This window comes from Propithecus coquereli, unplaced genomic scaffold (assembly GCF_000956105.1).
Source record: "Propithecus coquereli isolate 6110/MARCELLA unplaced genomic scaffold, Pcoq_1.0 Scaffold137, whole genome shotgun sequence".
Lineage (NCBI taxonomy): Eukaryota > Metazoa > Chordata > Mammalia > Primates > Indriidae > Propithecus > Propithecus coquereli.
This window is the reverse complement of record NW_012137969.1, coordinates 8253749-8272314: the sequence shown is the minus strand read 5'-3', so window position 1 is coordinate 8272314 and position 18566 is coordinate 8253749. Positions and strand designations below refer to the sequence as shown.

At 56.7% G+C, this 18566-nt stretch overlaps 2 protein-coding genes across 5 annotated transcripts in view; one reads left to right on the top strand and one right to left on the bottom strand.

The window, feature by feature from the left end:
- The window catches only part of RABEP2 (rabaptin, RAB GTPase binding effector protein 2), a 13120-nt gene extending 2366 nt beyond the window's left edge, over positions 1-10754 (top strand). For 2 of the 3 annotated variants that reach the window (XM_012639080.1, XM_012639077.1), the window contains 11 exons: positions 1430-1587; positions 4833-4943; positions 5028-5378; positions 6479-6574; positions 6674-6772; positions 7577-7732; positions 8870-9047; positions 9192-9203; positions 9292-9347; positions 9631-9744; positions 10128-10754. In XM_012639080.1, the coding sequence (XP_012494534.1) occupies positions 1430-1587; positions 4833-4943; positions 5028-5378; positions 6479-6574; positions 6674-6772; positions 7577-7732; positions 8870-9047; positions 9192-9203; positions 9292-9347; positions 9631-9744; positions 10128-10229 (1433 nt within the window). In that variant the 3' untranslated portion in view covers positions 10230-10754. Of the gene's footprint in view, positions 1-1429; positions 1588-4832; positions 4944-5027; positions 5379-6478; positions 6575-6673; positions 6773-7576; positions 7733-8869; positions 9048-9191; positions 9204-9291; positions 9348-9630; positions 9745-10127 lie in introns of those variants that run through there. The other variant, XM_012639079.1, reaches the window with a different exon arrangement.
- The window catches only part of ATP2A1 (ATPase, Ca++ transporting, cardiac muscle, fast twitch 1), a 16688-nt gene continuing 8788 nt past the window's right edge, over positions 10667-18566 (bottom strand). The window contains exons 10-23 of one of the 2 annotated variants that reach the window (XM_012639076.1): positions 17548-17636; positions 17205-17307; positions 16840-16971; positions 14934-15059; positions 14588-14806; positions 13305-13640; positions 12964-13184; positions 12657-12859; positions 12380-12465; positions 12161-12294; positions 11930-12047; positions 11666-11783; positions 11392-11434; positions 10667-10986 (exon numbers count right to left, since the gene is read on the bottom strand). In XM_012639076.1, coding sequence (XP_012494530.1) covers positions 11430-11434; positions 11666-11783; positions 11930-12047; positions 12161-12294; positions 12380-12465; positions 12657-12859; positions 12964-13184; positions 13305-13640; positions 14588-14806; positions 14934-15059; positions 16840-16971; positions 17205-17307; positions 17548-17636 — 1890 coding nt within the window. In that variant the 3' untranslated portion in view covers positions 10667-10986; positions 11392-11429. The remainder of the gene's footprint in view (positions 10987-11391; positions 11435-11665; positions 11784-11929; positions 12048-12160; positions 12295-12379; positions 12466-12656; positions 12860-12963; positions 13185-13304; positions 13641-14587; positions 14807-14933; positions 15060-16839; positions 16972-17204; positions 17308-17547; positions 17637-18566) is intronic. The other variant, XM_012639075.1, reaches the window with a different exon arrangement.

The following is an 18566-nucleotide window of genomic DNA, read 5'->3' as shown; positions in this document are numbered from 1 at the left end:
TCATGCCTGTAATCCTAGCTCTCTGGGAGGCTGAGGCGGGCAGATCGTTTGAGCTCAGGAGTTTGAGACCAGCCTGAGCAAGAGTGAGATCCCGTCTCCACTGAAAAATAGAAAGAAATTAGCTGGACAATGAAAAATATATAGAAAGAATTAGTTGGGCACAGTGGCGCATGCCTGTAGTCCCAGCTACTCGGGAGGCTGAGGCAGAAGGATCGCTTAAGCCCAGGAGTTGGAGGTTGCTGTGAGCTAGGCTGACGCCATGGAACTCTAGCCCGGGCAACACAGTGAGATTCTGTCTCAAAAAAAAAAAAAAATTCTGTATTCCGCCAATATCGCCTGCGTCTCCCACTGACCTGTAGGATAAGTCCCAAACCTCTTGGCATGGCATTCAAGGCCCCAGGAGCCATCAACTGCCACCCTTTCCAGCATCTCTTGCTTTCACTCTTCCAGCTTGCCCCACCATGTTCCAGATGCACGAGCCGCTTTTCCCAGCTCATGCTGGTCCCGTTACCTAACTGTCCTTTCCCTCCATCACCATCTGCCGGTGTCTTCTCCTGGCCCAGCCGGCAGAGTGCAGGCTCCTTCCACTAGGACCCACGAGCCCAGGAACAGCCCTGTCCTCTAACTTTCCTTTCACTGCATCCTAACTATGGCGATGGCCACTTTCCCCTTTGGTCTGTGACCTCCTGGTGGCAGGTTTTGTGTTTGATTAATTTCTATATTTCCAGAGCCCAGCTCAGAGTCTACTCCAGAGTAAATACTTATTACTATTATTAAATATATATCTTTGAGATAGTCTTGCTTCGTCACCCAGGCTAGAGTACCATGGTGTCAGTTAGTTCACAGCAACCTCAAACTCCTGCGCTCAAGCGATCCTTCTGCCTCAACCTCCCAAGTAGCTGGGACTACAGGTGCGAGCCACCACACCCGGCTAATTTTTTGTTTCTATTTTTAGTTGCCTGGATAATTTTTTTTTCTATTTTCAGTAGAGACAGGGGTCTCACTCTCGCTCAGGCTGGTCTCGAACTCCTGAGCTCAAGCAATGCACCTGCCTCAGCCTCCCAGAGTGCTAGGATTACAGGCATGAGCCGCGGTGCCCGGCCTTATTATTAAATATTGATTATTACTGGTATAAATAGGAATATCATGTCTTCGGCATTGGTTATGTACCAGGGACAGGGCTTACATGTGTCATTTAATCCCGTAGCAGCCAAGCAGGGTTGGCAGTAGCATCCCCATTTTGCACCTGAGGACTCTGATGCACAGAGAAGCTAAGTGATTGCCCGGGTCCGTCTCTGCAAAGCCCACCGTGGTAGCCACTGTGGCAGATTGCCTCGCAGGGAGATTCAGTGCATCGAGAGCCCCTGTGTGCCCCCAGGCAGGCTGGCGCACCGACCCTCCCTCTCCCCTGCCCTTCCCGCCCCGTCAGAGTCCATCAGCAGCTATGAAGCCCAGATCGCTTCCCTGAAGCAGGAGCGGCAGCAGCAGCAGCAGGACTGGGAGGAGAAGGAGCGGGAGCTGGTCCGCCTGAAGCAGCTGCTGTCCCGCACGCACCCCCTGGACTCCTTGGAGAAGCAGATGGAAAAGGTTGGGGCTGGGACACCTGCCTCACCCCCCTGGGATGTCCCATTCCCTGGTCACCGGGCTCAGGGCCCCCAGTCATGATTCCAGGAATAGCACAGAGCTAGCGCGTGGTGTTAAGGGCTTGGCTTTGTGCTCGGCAAGGTCCTGGCTTGCCCCTTGCTAGTGGGTGACCCGGTTCGTTTGCCTCCAGAATGAGGGTAAGTCGTGTCGAAGGAAGGGAACCGACATGTGAGGTAACACCGTGCTCGGTGCTCAGCACGCTCAGTCTCCCCAGCCAGGGACGCCCATTACGTCCATTTAACAGACGAGTCAGGCGAGGCTCGGAGAAGTTCAGTAGTTCTCCCTGAGTTAGGCCCATAAAAAGGAGCGGAGTTGGGATTTTAAAATCTAGGCAGGCTGGTCCTAAAGTTTTTGTTCTTAATCTCTTTTTTTTTTTTTTTTTTTGAGACAGAGTCTCATTTCTTTGCCCGGGCTAGAGTGAGTGCCATGGCGTCAGCCTAGCTCACAGCAACCTCAAACTCCTGGGCTCAAGTGATCCTTCTGCCTCAGCCTCCCGAGTAGCTGGGACTACAGGCACGCGCCACCATGCCCGGCTAATTTTTTTTCTATATATTTTTAGTTGGCCGATTAATTTCTCTCTAATTTTAGTAGAGGCAGGGTCTCGCTCTTGCTCAGGCTGGTCTCGAACTCCTGAGCTCAAACAATCCGCCCGCCTCGGCCCTTCCAGAGTGCTAGGATTACAGGCGTGAGCCACCGCGCCCGGCCTGTTCTTAATCTCTTACCATTAAAGAATCTCTGTTACTATTGTTATGAACAATAACAGGAAGTACATATCATCCAATGCTTCAAAGCAAATTTAGGTCATCACCTCATTTGATGCTCACAGCAGCCGTGTGAGATAGATAAATTAAAAATTAACATTCTGGAGGTTGCAGTCCAGGTGCTGAGGCCTGGTCACCGGCTCCTGAAAAAAAATTAATATTTCATGGCTGGGGAAACTGAGTCTCAGGGAGATGGAATAAGTTACCTGGTTAGAAAGACAAAGATCAAAACAGGAGCCCAAGAAAGGAAGGCTTCCAGCCCATAGCTTCCAGGCAGAGGTTGCCACGTGCATCCAGAGGGTTCCTCAGGCGACACTTCCACAGGGTGGTAAAGGAGAGGGCCCTGCCCAGCGAAAGCCACCTGACACAGCAAAGCATCCAGTCTGCGGCCAGCTCGATTCGTGTCCCGGCCAACCCCTGTGCTCAGCCTTTGCCCATCTGTGCAAGGGCATCCACAGAGCACGATTCCAAGCCGCCAGACGGGGTTGGAGGGGTTTTGTTTGGGTCATACAGTCTCACCCTGCCTGTTGCAACTGTTCATATAAGAGATTTATTTGGAGGGTTGAGCTGAGCTTGTTTGGGAAGTTTTTGAGTAATTCAAGAGGTAGAAATGGCATGAGCTGAAAGAAGGTGGTGACAGAGACAAGGATGACAGGCAGATTTCTGCCTTGAACAGCAAATGGCTGGCAGGGCCATTCCTGCTAACCTAGTGCTGTGGCAGGAGGAGCAGCCTCGGTGAGATGTTCAGCCTTGGCTGAGTCAGTTTAGACGAACCTATGTGACATTCAAGTGTAGCTGTCCAGAGGCTGTACAAGTTCAGCAAGATCCCAAGCTTGGAAACAGATGGGGAAAAAATGGTCAGTTGGCCAGGTGCAGTGGCTCAGGCCTGTAATCCCAGCACTTTGGGAGGCTGAGGCAGAAGGATTGCTTAAGGCCAGGAGTTTGAGATAAGCCTGAACAACATAGCGAGATCCAATCTCTATAAATAAAAAAGCCAGGCGTGGTGGCTCACGCCTCTAATATCCTAGCACTTTGGGAGGCTGAGGCGAGAGGATCGCTTGAGTTCAGGAGTTCGAGACCAGCCTCGGCAAGAGTGAGACCCTGTCTCTACTAAAAATAGAAAAGAAATTAGCCAGACAACTAAAAATAGAAAAAATTAGCCAGGAATGGTTGTGCAGGCCTGTAGTCCCAGCTACTTGGGAGGCTGAGGCAGGGGGATCACTTGAGCCTAGGAGTTTGAGGTTGCTGTGAGCTAGGCTGATGCCACAGCACTCTAGCCTGGATGACAGAGCAAGACTCTTGTCTCAACAAAAAAAAAAAAGAAAAAGAAAAATTAGCTGGGCATGGTGGTGCACACTTGTAGTCCCAGCTAATTGGGAGGCTAAGGCAGGAGAATCACTTGAGCCCAGGAGTTTGAGGTTGCTGTGAGCTAGGCTGACACCATGGCACTCTAGCCCAGGCAACAGAGCCAGGGTCTCACCTCAAAAAAAAAAAAACAATAGAAAAATTAACTGGGAATGGTGGTGCACACCTGTAGTCCAAGCTACTTGGGAGGCTGAGGTGGGAAGATCACTTGAGCCCAGGAGTTTGAGGTTGTAGTGAGCTATGATGATGCCACTGCACCCTAGCCTGGGCAGCAGAGTGAGACCCTGTCCCTTGTCTCAAGAAGAAAAAAGAAGAAAAGGTCAGCCCAGCATTATGGTGGTGGATGGGAGTGTGGGAGAACAAATCAGTTAGTATGAGTTTGGCCTGCATGTGATTGAAAACCCAAATTAACAGTGGCTTAAATAAGATAAAAGTTTATTTTTCTTAAAGTCCAAAGGTAGACGTTCTGGAACTGGTATAGCAGCTCACAAGTCATTAGGAACCCAGGCTCCTCCTATATTGCTGTTTTGCCATAGGTAGCAGATTGCCTCATGGTCCAAGATGACTGCTTGTGTGCCAGCCATCATGTCCACATTCCAGCCAGCAAGAAGGAGGAGAAGGAGGAGTAAAGAAAGGCACACCCTCTTCCTTTATGGAGTTGTCCTGGAAGGCGCCCTTGGCACATCTGCTTCCATCTCATTAGCTGGAACTTAGTCGGATGATCGTGTTTAGTTGCAGGGAAGCTAAGAAATGTGGATGGTATTCTAGAATTTAGGCCACATGCCCAACTAAAAATGTGAGGTTCTATGTCAAAAATGAAAATGGATGTTGGGGAGGAAAGGCATGGTGAGTAAGTGGGCCACAGGAGGAAGTCATGACATTGGCCCCTTTACCTTATGCCCTGGGGCAAGTCACGTAACCTTCCAGAACCTCCGTGTTCTTATCTCTGAAATGGGAGGGTTAGGATAGCTGTTGTGCTGGCAGAGGCAGCTCTGAACAGACCCGAGGGGTCCAGCAGCAGGGGCAGCATGGGACTGTTGCTGCCCACCCCCCTGCCTCCAGGCCCACGAGGACTCGGAGAAGCTGCGGGAGATCGTGCTGCCCATGGAGCAGGAGATCAGGGAGCTGAAGGCGAAACTGCTGAGGGCAGAGGAGGTGATTGAAGAAATGCAGGTAAGGGCGCGGCCAGGGGGCGCTGAGGGAAGAAGGGCCCTGCCAGACCCTGGCCCCCCAGCCTCTTTCTTGCCTCTTCGCTAGAGACAGCCCCAGCAGCCCCCGTCCCTGCATGGCTCCACGGAGCTGCTGCCCCTGGCCCGGGACCCGTCGCCCCCGCTGGAGCCTCTGGAGGAGCTGAGTGGAGACGGGGGCACGGCAGCTGAGGCCTTTGCCCACAACTGTGACGACAGTGCCTCCATCTCCTCCTTCTCCCTGGGTGGCGGGGCCAGCAGCAGTGCCTCCTTGCCCCGCGGCCGCCAGGGCCTGAGCCCTGAGCAGGAAGAGACAGCCTCGCTGGTGTCCACGGGCACCCTGGTCCCTGAAGGCATCTATCTGCCCCCTCCTGGTTACCAGCTTGTCCCAGACACCCAGTGGGAGCAGCTGCAGGTGGAGGTGAGTGGTGTGGTCGAGCGGCTGACGTGTACTGAGCGCTGCCCGCACCCAGGCACTGAGCCGGGCTGCGGCTCCCGTGGTGGAGAAGAGCAGCCGGCTGCTCCTAGTGAAGGGAGTCACACATAAACACGCACAGGGACGCACGAGGAAGACGGTGTCATGGGGAGGTGCTCAGGACAAAATTGAATGGGGTTATGGGGTAGAGGCTGCCAACGAGGGAGGCCAACCTGAGCTCAGGCTGGAGCTGAGACCCAGGTGGTGAGAAGGAGACTCTTAAAGATTGGGGGCAGAGCCGGGCCTGGCGACTCATGCCCGTAATCCCTGCACTGTGGGAGGCCGAGGCAGGAGGATCGCTTGAGGCCAGGAGTTCGGAGACCAACCTGGGCAACATAACAGGACCCCATCTCTAAGAAAAGAAGAATAAACACTTAGCTGGGCGTGGCGGTGCGCGCCTGAGGTCTCAGCTACTCAGGAGGCTGACGGAGGATCACGTGAGCCCAGGAGCTAGAGGGCGCAGTGAGCTGTGATCGCACCGCTGCACTCCAGCCTGGGTGACAGAGCAGGACCCTGTCTCAAGAGAAAAAAGAGATCAGGGGCAGAAAGAACTGCAAGTTCAAAGGCCCTGAGGATGGATAGACCATGGCGTGTCTGAGGAACAGGAAGGCCACCAAGAAGGAGAGCGGAGATCAGGAAGGAAGGCAGGGACCACACGAGTAGGGCGTCCTGGGCCTGCCGTGGAGTCTGCATCTTAACACGAGAAGTGGGCAGCGTCTCCAGGGAGAGGCCTGCCAGCTCCAGGCTTTTGAAAGCTCACCTGGGCCTGTGTGCAGGGGCAGCCTGTGCTGGGGCAGGGACCATAGTTGGGGAGGAGGTTGTGACTGGGACCAGGAGGTGGCAGCAAAGGTGGAAGGTAGTGGGTGGATCTGGAATCTGCTGGAAGGTAGACTGGGCAGGCCTGCAGATGGGTTGACGTGGGGGGTGAAGGGAAGAGTCAGCATCAGTCCTGGGCTTCTGGCGTGTGGGTGATGACGTGCCCGTCCCTGCGGAGGCAGGGAGACCCCCCCCTTGGAGACTGAGACTGAGGTCAGGTTCTGTGGCAGGGTCAGCAGCTGCGGAAGGACCTGGAGAGCGTCAGCCGTGAGCGGGACGAGCTGCAAGAGGGCCTGAGACGGAGCAATGAGGACTGTGCCAAGCAGGTGGGTCCCCACCTCTGCCCGAGCCTGCACAGGGCCTCTGGCTGCCTGCCGCCTCCTGGGGTCGCCCTGGCTTCACCCTCGCTCTCCGTCTGCCCACAGGTGCAGGCTCTCCTGGCCCAGGTTCAGAACTCAGAGCAGCTGCTGCGGACCCTGCAGGGGACAGTGAGCCAAGCCCAGGAGCGGGTTCAGCTGCAGATGGTGAGTGCCAGGGCGCCAGGGAGGGAGGACGAGGGGTCAGACGGGAGCTGGTTGGGGCAGTGTGGGGGCATGTGGGAAGTTGAGGCACCTGTCTGGCTCGCAGCTGCCCTGGCCTCATCCTGGACTTGGTGCCAGGTAGGGAAGAGGGTTTCAGGGGCAGCCGACGCCATGGCCAGAACAGGGCCTGCAGTCACAAGAACTGTGTGATCATGAGCTAATCCCACGAACTCAGAGCCTCCACCTTCCCATCTGTAAAATGGAGATAATGGCCTAGCGTGCAGAGTCGTGAGGATCAAAAGCAAATCATACTTACCCAGACGGGAGAGGAGTTGCAGGTGATTGAGTCGGGCCAGGTGTGGGACAGGAAGGGGAACGCAGCTCGGCAGGAGAGGCCTGCGCAGGGGCTGCTGCTCCTTGGCGCCACTGACCGGGGCCACCTGGGAACGGTGGCTCGATGCTGCCAGATTTTCTGATTTTTCAAGAGAAATCAGAATCTGGATATTTGTGTAGTGTCTCCCACTTTTTAAAGTTGGCAGCTACTTTAAGGTTTAAAAATAACGTGGACCAAATAAAATAGCCGGCCTGGGCTCTGGCGGCCGGTGTGTGACCTCCAAGTCGGCAGGGGGTCTCTGAGGAACTTGGCAGTCAGAGGTGCTCAGTGAAGGATGCTCCTTCCTTTCTCAGGTGCCACGGGGGCGTGGCTTTCTGGCTGTCAGTCCAGAAGGAGGAGGGTTCAGGGTTTGGCCTCAGGGACAGGAGATGCCATGTCACCCTCATTGCCTTGTATTTACTGGCGGTCCTCAGGCAGAGCTGGTCACCTCCCACAAGTGCCTGTACCACGAGGTAAAGCGGCTGAATGAGGAAAACCAAGGGCTCCGGGCAGAGCAGCCACCATCCTCGGCTCCCCAGGGCCTGGAGCAGGACAAGGGCGAGGAGGAGTCGCTGCCTAGCCTGGTGCCAGTAAGTGGGGTGTGGCCGCTGAGAGCCTGGGGCGCCCCTGAGGGCCTCTGTTCCCGGACAAACCCAGGTATTGGCTGGGACCACAGGGCTGGGAGCAGCCCCAGGCTGCTATGTGTTAGCTTGGCCAATGCATTTGACTTCTTGAAGGCTCAGTTTCCTCATCTGAAAAATGGGGCCTTATACCCTTCCCAGCATTGGCATGAAGGGAACATGAGCTGACAGAATGCTTGACCTAAAGGAAGCGCTAATCTGGTCTGTTTGCTCTTTTGGAATGACACGAGATCCATAATATTGAGTGCATTGTAATCTTTGGTTCATAGCACCCTGTCGTCATTGACCTATGCATGGCTCTGTGGACTTATCAATATTATGGTTTATGGATAAGTTAATATGTTAGAAATTATAGGCTGGGCATGGTGGCTCATGCCTGTAACCCCAGCACTCTCGGAGGCTGAGGTGGGAAGATCGCTTGAGCTCAGGAGTTGGAGACCAGCCTGAGCAAGAGCAAGACTCTGTCTCTATTAAAAATAGAAAAATTAGGTGGGCGTGGTGGTGGCACCTGTAGTCCCAGCCACTCGGGAGGCTGAGGCAGGAGGATCACTTGAGCCCAGGAGTTTGAGGTTGCTGTGAGCTATGATGATGCCACGGCACTCTAGCCAAGGTGACAGAGCTAGACTCTGTCTCAAAAAAAAAAAAGAAGAAAAGAAAATATAATGATCAGGACCCCCCACCCCGGAACTGCAGCTGGCATCTGCTGCTGAGCACCCCACCTCACGTTTCCTGGGCTGTGCTTGGCGTTCCTGTTCTTTGGTGTAGTGTTCCTACATAAACAGTGGAGTGCTGCTTAACTTTAGTTGTCGCGGCTTTGCAAGAGGGTACCTTGCTCTAGGTAATCTGGAACTTTCACTCGGCACCCTTCCCAAGCGTCACCACACTGGCACTGTGGCTTGTGTACTTCTACTGCTATACTGCGGCGGGTTCATCCCCTTCCAGACCGTGGGCATCTGGGCTCTTTCCCTTTTTAGCCATTTCCTTCCTTTCCCTTCCTCCCCACAATCTCCATCTGGCTGGAGGGCCTCGTGGCCCCTGCCCTCCTGCCCCACGCGCAGCCCAGCAGGTGACTCGAGTGCCTTCCAGGAGCTGCAGCTGCTGGTGCGCCGCACTCGGCAGGAGGCGCGGGCCCGGCAGCAGGCCCAGGAGCACGGGGCCGAGCGCCTGCGGATTGAGATCGTGACACTGCGGGAGGCGCTGGAGGAGGAGACGGCAGCCAGGGCCAGCCTGGAGGGGCAGCTGAGGGTGCAGCGGGAGGAGACAGGTGAGGGCAGGGAAGACGAGCTCCCCCGCCCCCGGGCGCCCGACCTCCCTGTGGGGACCATCTGGGCCCATCACTGGCCATGGGAGGGGAGAGGAGGTGGCAGGAGCCCTGGCCCTGACCTCTCTTTCTTTCCTTCCCACACAGAGGTGCTGGAGGGTGAGTCTGGACTGGCATCTGCCTGGGGGCTGGGGCGGGTGGAGGAGAGGGTGTGGGCCTGACATCTGGCCGTGGCCTGACTTGCCAGCCTCCCTGTGCAGCCTGAGGACAGAGATGGAGCGGATCCAGCAGGAACAGAGCAAGGTGAGGCTGAGCTCTGGGCTGGGCCGGGCTGCTGGGGGACAGGCCTGCTGTGCAGAGAAGACCCTCACCAGCCCCTCCAGCACTTTGTCTCCCTAAAGCCAAGTGGCGGGGAGGTTTGGGGCAGCCGCCAGGCTCTTGCCAGACAGAGGAGGTCAGAGTTGGGATGGTGTAGAAGGGGCAACCCTGTCCGGACCTCCTGTTGCTTTGGGCACACACGCCCCCGCCCCCGCCCCCCAGTCTGGCCCAAGGCTGAACCAGCCTGGCTCAGCGTCCCGTCCCCCAGGCCCAGCCCCCAGACCTCTCAGAACAGAGGGCCAAGGTGCTGCGGCTGCAGGCAGAGCTGGAGACCAGCGAACAGGTGCAGAGGGATTTTGTACGACTGTCCCAGGCCCTGCAGGTACGACGTGTGCCCGCCCCACCTGGCTGGCTGACTTGCAAACACAGTCCCCCAACTGGGGGAGTCCCTCCCTCCTTCTGGGACTAGCATGGTCCTTCCCTCCGACCTATTGCTCCAAAAAAGCTGAAGCTGTTTTGTGCGCATCTTAGCCTGTCCCGTGAGGCCCTCAGTACGGGCCCGGTGTGTGGGTGTGCAGCACGCTCCTGGCCTTAGCCCCACCGCCCCCCGACCTGCTCAGGCTGCTCTCACAGGGCCCTTTCCCCGCTTGACCTTGATTTCACCAGGGGTTGGGGAAGGTGGGGCAGCCACCGCAGAGGGCCGGCGGGTGGGGTCAACGCTGCGTGTCGCCACCGGGAGCCTTTGCTTCCCCACCCAACCCGCAGGTGCGCCTGGAGCGGATCCGCCAGGCGGAGACTCTGGAGCAGGTGCACAGCATCCTAGACGAGGCGCCCCCGAAGGACGTCAGGGACATCAGGGATACCTGAGGGGCAGGGCGAGGACCACCCCCACCTGGGGAAGACTCTCTTCTGCACTCCTGCACCAAGGCCTGGGCTTCGCGGGTCTCGGATGGAGTCTTCACTGTCTCTGAGCCGGGGGTTGAGGTGACAGGGCTGCTCCTGCCCTGCTCCTCCGGCATCTCCTCGCAGGGGTGGCTGGGCCTTCTGCTCTCAGGGATGACACCCGGGTGAGGGTCCCAACCCCCTCCCAGAACCAAAAGTGCAGGCTCAGCCCTGCGGCTGCGGCTTTCTGGCTGCTGTGCCACCGTCCCCAGCCAGCTCACAGCCTCTGCAGCCGTGGCCCCTGCTCCAGCACGGCCGGGCCTGTGGAGGCTGGGAGCCCCGTCCTGTGTCAGGGGGGCCCTTGCACTGGGCCCTGGGACAGGCAGCTGCTCTCTGGTCTGCATGACATCAAGACGCTTGTCCACAGGGGCTCGACCCCGGCTTCAAGATGAGCACAGAGGCAAGGCCAGACTTTTCTGTCATTTATTTTCAATAAATAAGCAGCTCAGCTCAGTCGGTCGCCTTGTCCCTGCAAGCCCCTCAGGGTCCGGAAGGGGAAATTTACAAGGGTGAAGGGGAGGGTCGGTTGCTAAGAGGGAAGGAGAAGGGGACGTTGTGTTTATAAACAGAAACACGTCAGGGGAGGGGGGTTCTGTGCCACAGCTCTGGCTGAAGATGCGTCACTAGGGGGTGGGGAAGATGGGGCAAAAGGATGGTTACTTCCTCCTTTCATCTTCTGGATCTGGAAGGAGAGAGAGAGGGATGAAGCGGTCTGCAGGGTGGGTGGGAGGGAGAGACGTGCCCCCCCAGCTGCGTCCCCGGCACGCTCACCTGGCCAGCTGCAGGGTCACCCCAGTCCCATTGCCCCCTACTCACCTGTGTCCCCAGACCCTGCCCCCCACCCTGCAGCCCCAGCGGCAGAGACAGCCCAGCCAGCGCGGCGCAGCGCAGCATGGCAGACACTGGCGCCCAGAGGCCTGGCACTGCTGGGCGGGGGTCTGGGAGTGGGTGAGGCCCACCCCGGTTGGAAGCGCAGCGCGGCAGTGGCAGCAGCGGCAGTGGCTCTAGGTGGAGCCGCGAGCGCAAGTGATCTTGGAGGCGGCAGGGGCACAGCAGCTGGGGTGAGGGCAAGAAGAGGGGGCGATACCTGTGACACGGTTCAAAGAGTTGGAGGAGGGGGAACGGTTACCCTATGGCCAGAGAGCACAAGAGACTGTTGTCAAGGAGGGGAGGCAGCGGGGGGCAGAGAGGGCTGAGGAGGGGGAGGGGATGGGGCTCCTCCCTGGTGGACGCTGGTCCTGCTGAACCCAGGAGAACTTACCCACCTGAAAAGGAAGAGGGTGGGGCGGGCGCTTCGCGGCGCAGAGGGCAGGGGCTGTGTGGGGGCCGGGCCCACAGGGGCAGGGAGGGGTGCTCCTTACCCTCCAGGTAGTTCCGAGCAACGAACTTGAGGATTTCATCAAGCCCGATGACAGGAAGTGAGATCTTGAGGACCATGAGCCACTGGGTGGTGTCCAGGGCCCGGAGCTTGAAGATCATCTGGGGATGGGGGCGGGGTGTGAAGAAGGACAGGGGCCGGGACGCACTGTCCAGCCGGGTCCCACCTTCCTCCCTGTCCACACCTCCAGGGGTACTGGTCATGGCCCCTGCAGGTGCTCCCCGGGCTGGGGCTGGGGGAGGCTCACCGGCAGGGGGTCGACGTAGAGGATGAGGAAGTGGAGGGACATGGAGAGGCAGATGGAGCCCACCAGCCAGATGTTGACCCAGGGCGGCATGCGCAGCAGGGACTGGTTCTCAGACAGGCTGCAGGCAGCAGGTGGGAGACACGGGACACAGACAGTGAGGGGGTTGGCGGGAGGCAGGCCGGGGCGAGGACAGGCCTCGGGATGGCAGCCAGAGTGGGCAGGTAGGCCCACCTGTTGAGCGCGTTGCACATCTCGATGGTCACCAGCACGGACAAGGCCATGGTCATGGGCTCGGGGGCCTCAAAGACCTCACAGTCCACACCATCAAAGTCAGGGTGGTGCTCCGTGCACTGCATGAAGTGAGTCTGCAGGGGAAGGGACGGGAGTCTGAGATCCCAGAGACGCCCCCACACCACCCTCCCGGTCCCCGCCTCTCCGTCCTCCCCCTACCAGCTGGCTGTAGTTGACTTGAGGCCCATCCTCTGCATACAGGAACCACCAGGCGGCTGCTCCCACAGTGGCTGCACCCACGTAGCCTGTGGCAGAGAGGACGGAGTCGGAGGTCAGGGCTGGGGAGGTGGGAGGCATCCAGGGGGCCTCGCACAGCCACAGTCAGACAACTGGTGGAAGGGGACCCATGGAGGTAGCCACACGCAGGGAGCTGGTGTCCCGGAGAGGGGGTCAGTCCCAAAGGCTGGGAAGGATTGTGGGGTGCCATCTTGCTCACCCCCAATTGCCATGTAGCGGAAGAAGAGCCAGCCACTGATGAGGGGCTCCTTGGGGCTCCGGGGGGGCCTGTCCATGATGTCCAAGTCTGGTGGGTTGAAGCCCAGGGCGGTGGCAGGGAGCCCGTCAGTCACCAAGTTTACCCACAGCAGCTGCACAGGGATCAGGGCCTCGGGCAGCCCCAGGGCGGCTGTCAGGAAGATGCTGCCGGAAGGAGATGGTTGCACGTCTGTCCTGCCTCCCAGGCCTGTGGCCACCCCCCCCACCCAGCCCCCACTTCCCCTGGGATGCCCGCCCTGGCCGCTCACCAGACCACCTCGCCCACGTTGGAGGAGATGAGGTAGCGGATGAACTGCTTCATGTTGTTGTAGATGGCGCGGCCCTCCTCCACGGCGGCCACGATGGTGGAGAAGTTGTCATCAGCCAGCACCATCTCAGAGGCAGTCTTGGCCACGGCAGTGCCAGATCCCATGGCAATGCCGATCTCGGCCTTCTTCAGGGCAGGGGCATCGTTGACGCCATCGCCTGTCTGAGGGAGGTGGGGGTGCTCAGGGCCTGAATCCATCTCCTCTCCATGCATCTCCCCGGGGCCCTCCCGTCCTGGGCCCACACTGCCCATGCAGGTCACGCAGCCCCGTGGGGGTCTCACCATGGCTGTGATCTCATCGTAGGACTGCAGGTACTCCACGATCTTCGACTTGTGTGTGGGCTCCACGCGGGCGAAGCAGCAGGCGCGTCGGCAGGCTTCCCGCTGCTCAGTCAGGGGCAGGTCGTCAAACTCTCGGCCTGTGTAGGCGCGGTCTGCCACCTCCTCGTTCTCCCCAAAGATACCAATTCGTCGGCAGATGGCAATGGCTGTGCCCTTGTTGTCCCCAGTGATCATGATCACTCTGATCCCAGCATCCCGGCACAGCTGGATAGAGCCGGTGACCTCCTTGCGGGGCGGGTCCAACATGCCTACCACACCGACGAAGGTCAGGTCCGTCTGGGGAGACAGCAGGGGGCAACAGGTCAGGGAGGGATTTGAAAAACAGGCCCGGAGGAAGTTGGCGGCGTGGGATGGGGTGAAAGGTCGAGAAGCTGGGGAGAGCCTCAGCCCTGGGCTTCAGCCTCAGGGCCTGGTGTCGGAGCTCAGTGGGGCCTTGGAGCTCAGAAGCAGGAGCCGTTTGTCTTTCATCTGTGTACTTGCAGGGCCTGGTGGTGCCAGGCCCATCACAGGTCCAGATCGTGTCTTTCATAGAAAGACACTTCGAGCTGGCAGTGAGGGCAGTGGTTTCTGCTTTCAGCGCCACCACGTGGCCTACAACTTTGAGCAAATCCCCTATTACCTGCTGGGACACTGTCTTCCCTCTGTAGAATTAAGGAAGTGGACTTTGGTGCTGTTCGGGGTATCAGTCCCCTACGAGCAAGGAGCCTGCGCCATAACACAGGTCAACTGCCTGGAGACAGTCTCAGTATGGAAAACACGTCCTCCGAGCCCTGCAGCGTGTCGCGTGACATCCATTCCTGTTCTGGTGCAAGCGCCTCGCCCCGTCAAAGACTGGTCCACAGATCACACTTTTTTTTTTTTTTTAGAGGTGGGTCTTGCTCTGTCACCCAGGCTGGAGTGCGGTGGCTCCATCATAGCTCACTACAACCTCCAACTCTTGGGCTCAAGCGATCCCCCCGCCTCAGCCTCCTGAGTCGCTGGGACTACAGGCACAAGCCACCGTGCCTGGCTCCCAGATCACACTTACAGTAGCACTGGACTAGACAACTCCCAGGGTTCCTTCAAACTCTAATGTCCTGTGATCCTTGGCCTGTGCTATGGACCCACTGATTTGACTGACGAGGTAGGAAATGACAAGGGTGGTGGCGGGTATGAGGCCAGTGATTGGAAACCTGACGCTTGGCCGGCTCCAGGATGAGGGAGGCTCCCATCAGCTAGCTCACCTCGTACTCCATGAACCTGGCAGAGTCATCCAGAACCATCTCCTCTCGCTTAGGGGGTGTGTCTCGGGTGGCCAGGGCCAGGCAGCGCAGGGTGTCCCGGCCAGTGCCCCACTCCTTGATCACCGACATGATCTTCTCCTTCACTGGCGTTGTCAGCGGCACCCGGGTGGTGCCAACACGCACGTAGTTGCAGCGGTCAATGACCCCCTCAGGTGCACCCTGGGAGACCAGGACAGCATTCAGAGACCCCCACCTGTCTTCCAGGGGACAGGGAGAGGAAGCACAGGTAGGAGAAGGGTCCAGGATTAGGAAGAAGAGGGGACTGAGGCACATTTCTATTTCTGACCTTGACAAACATCTTGTTGCCCACAGCGGCCCGGGAAGATTTGGCTGGGGAACAGTAGACAGACATGGACTTTCTGTCTCGGGAGAACTCCAGGGTGAATTCCTTCTTCATTAGCTGACGGATCACCTGGGAGAGAGAAGACAGGCCTCTTAAAATTATCAAAAACGATCTGGAGGTCAGAGCAGACTACAAGCTAAGACTGAGAAGAAAGAGAGAATTTCAAGGCTTGTGTCCATTCTAAAGCACAACAGAGGCCGGGCGCGGTGGCTCACGCCTGTAATCCTAGCACTCTGGGAGGCTGAGGCGGGAGGACTGCTTGAGCTCAGGAGTTTGAGACCAGCCTGAGCAAGAGCGAGACCCCGTCTCTACTAAAAATAGAAAGAAATTATTCAGACAACTGAAAATATATAGAAAAAATTAGCCGGGCATGGTGGCACGTGCCTGTAGTCCCAGTTACTCGGGAGGCTGAGGCAGGAGGATCGCTTGAGCCCAGGAGTTTGAGGTTGCTGTGAGCTAGCATGATGGCACGGCACTCTAGCCCAGGCAACACAGTGAGACTCTGTCTCAAAAAAAATAAATAAATAAAGCACAACAGAAACAGGATGGCCTCGTGTGGCAGTGTCCAGAACTTTCAGTGATGGTAGAAATGTTCTCTAATCCTCACTGTCCCACATGGTGTAACAGAGCAATTGCTGTGGAGCCCTGGAGGTGTGGCCAGTGTGATCGAAGAACTGAATTTTTACTTTTTTTGAATTTGAATTAATTTAAATGTAAATAACCGCGTGTGGTGTTGGACAGTGCAGGCCTCGTGCCTGGTGCTCGGTGATAAATAAGCACCTCATAAAAATGAATGAAAGCGTTTTCTCACTAAATGCACCGTGTATATTTCTCCACAAAATAAAAATAACAAAGTTAAAGACAAATTTATGTTTGTATTATCATTTGTAAGTTTTTAAAAATTAATCCTCTATTGATAGATATGTGGGTTTTCAGGTTTTTTGTTTTTTTTTTTTTTTGAGACAGAGTCTCACTTTGTTGCCCTGGCTAGAGTGAGTGCCATGGCGTCAGCCTAGCTCACAGCAACCTCAGACTCCTCGGCTCAAGCGATCCTACTGCCTCAGCCTCCCAAGTAGCTGGGACTACAGGCATGCGCCACCATGCCCGGCTAATATTTTTTTCTATATATTTTTAGCTGTCCAATTAATTTCTTTCTATTTTTAGTAGAGATGGGGTCTCGCTCTTGCTCAGGCTGGTCTCAAACTCCTGAGCTCAAACAATCCGCCCACCTCGGCCTCCCAGAGTGCTAGGATTACAGGCGTGAGCCACCGCGCCTGGCCTTTTCAGGTTTTTTGTTATATTAAAGCAGCAATGAGCATCTTGCATATACAAAAAAAACCCAAAACAAAAAAGAATGAGAGATGTGGGGAATATGATTCCCTAGCGAGAGGAACTGAATATAGACATTCAGCAAATATCAGTAGAACTCAAGTGACAGTAACAGAATTAGCCTGGTTCCTCTGGACAAGGAAAGTCTTCCCCTGTAGGTACAGCAGCCATATTTCCCAAATCCTAAATCAGGACTTGAGATCTGACGAAAACGAGCCTGCTTCTAGACACAAAGCAGTAATAGTTGACATCAGGGCTGCCCCGGGATGGGTCACCGCGGTTTCTGTGCCCAGCTCTGTCCATTTCAACTTGGGACACACCAGACAGAGTGATCTTAAGTCCATCAGGGGCACTGCAGCCAGGCTGCAGGTCCCACCCACACCCGGCCATCTACCAGCCTGGCTGGGGTCCCAGCACAGGCACAAGGCCCTGCCCAGCCTCTGCCTCCTGAGGTGGCTTAGGTCCTGGTCTGCATGACATGGGGCAAAGAAGGCCCCCAGGTGGCGGTCCCCAGACTCACCGAGTTGCAGGCATTGGCCCTCTCCACCTTTGAGAGGCTCTTCACGTCAGTGTTGAACACATTCATTTTCTCCACCAGGGTGGTAAGTGCTGTCTCAGTGGCCTCGCCGACCTTCTCATAGACACCTTTGGCCTGAGACAGGCAGAGGAGGAAGAGGAAGTTGGCACCTGAGCTCCCTGCCCCACGCTCCCACCTGTCATACCCTCCTCCCAACCTAGAGTGAGAAGGAAGCAAACCACTCCCTTCCCTTGCACCCCAGCAGAGGGCTTGGTGTCCTGGGCCCCTTCCTCCTGGCCTGCGGACAAGGCCCAGACTCTGAGCCAATCAGAAGGGGAAGGAGGGCTGCTTTGGGGCTGGGGGGTTACCTCATTGAAGTCCAAGGAGGAGTCATTGCAGAGGGCACAAATGGTGGCCAACTCCACCAGCCCATCATACTGCCCTGTCCGGACTGGCTTATCGTTCTTCAAGCTGGCAGCAGGTGGGGAGGGAGGAAGGGGCAGAGACAGTGAAGAACAGGGAATGAGAGCGCAGGGAGAGCGGGAAGGACAGGTGGGGAGATGGCAACTCGGACATCAGGAGGGGGAGAGAGCAGGTCGGAGGAGGAAGGGCAGAGAGGAAGGAAGACAAGACCAGAAGGAGGGCCCCGGGGAGAGAGGTGGTGGCGGGGCAGGTACAAGAATCCTGGGAGAGGACCTCGGGGCAACTTACACCTCTCCCTCTGGAGCGTAGGTGGAACCGGTGATGGAGAACTCGTTCAGCAAGCAGATGTCCCCGTCCACCCTGTCGATGACGAACATCTGCAGGGGAGAAGGGCACGCACAGGGATGTCCACCTCTCCCCATGGCTGAAGGCAGGCATCTGCATCGAGGGAGGGCCGTGCACGCTTCCTGACATTGACCCTCCCAGCAAACTAACCGAACGTCCTACCATCCCCTCGATTTGTCTGTCCTTGCCCCTCCCTGCATCACCCCCTTCCCACCGCACCTCTGCAACCATTGTCCATGTTCTGTGTCACTGGACTTAAAACAGAAATTACTGCAAGCCATGCTGGAGCTTCTTTAGATCCGTTAATAAAATAAGAGGAACATAATAAGGTGTGGTGAGGACTGCAGCTAACAGCCCAGCTGTTAGCGCCTGGCCCATCTACAGCACCAGCCCCTTGTGGCTAGATCTTACAGTTTTGCAAAAAGAGCTAGAAATTCAAGTTATTTTCCTATGAAATCTCTTGACTTTCAAATATGGGCAATGAATTCACTTGTATGAACCACATTAAGAGCCAAGTCACACCAGCCTGCAGTCTGGCTTTGCGGCCTTGTGCCTCGGAGGGCCGGGGAGAAGGCAGTGCCCAGGGATCAGTGGTCCACCCTGAACCCAGAGCCAGCACAAAAGGGATCGATCGGGCTTTTCATTCTCAAGAACAGGAATGGTTAAGATGGAACCCAAGACAAAAGGTTCTGTGGTCAAATAAAAACTTGGCAAACTGTGAGTTAAACAAGGTAGAATCTTTTGGAAACGCCTTACCTATGCCACAAAAATAAAAATAAAAATAAACAAGGTGGAATCCATCTTCTTTACACAGTCAGCCTTCTCCAGGGTTTTCTGATGCCAATAAGCTGTGTGCATCTCCCCAAGTGCCCAAAGGTGCAGCCTTTCTCGCCCTAAGCCCACCCAGCCTCTGCTTCTAAGAATCGCAATTTAGGGCCGGGCACGGTGGCTCACGCCTGTAA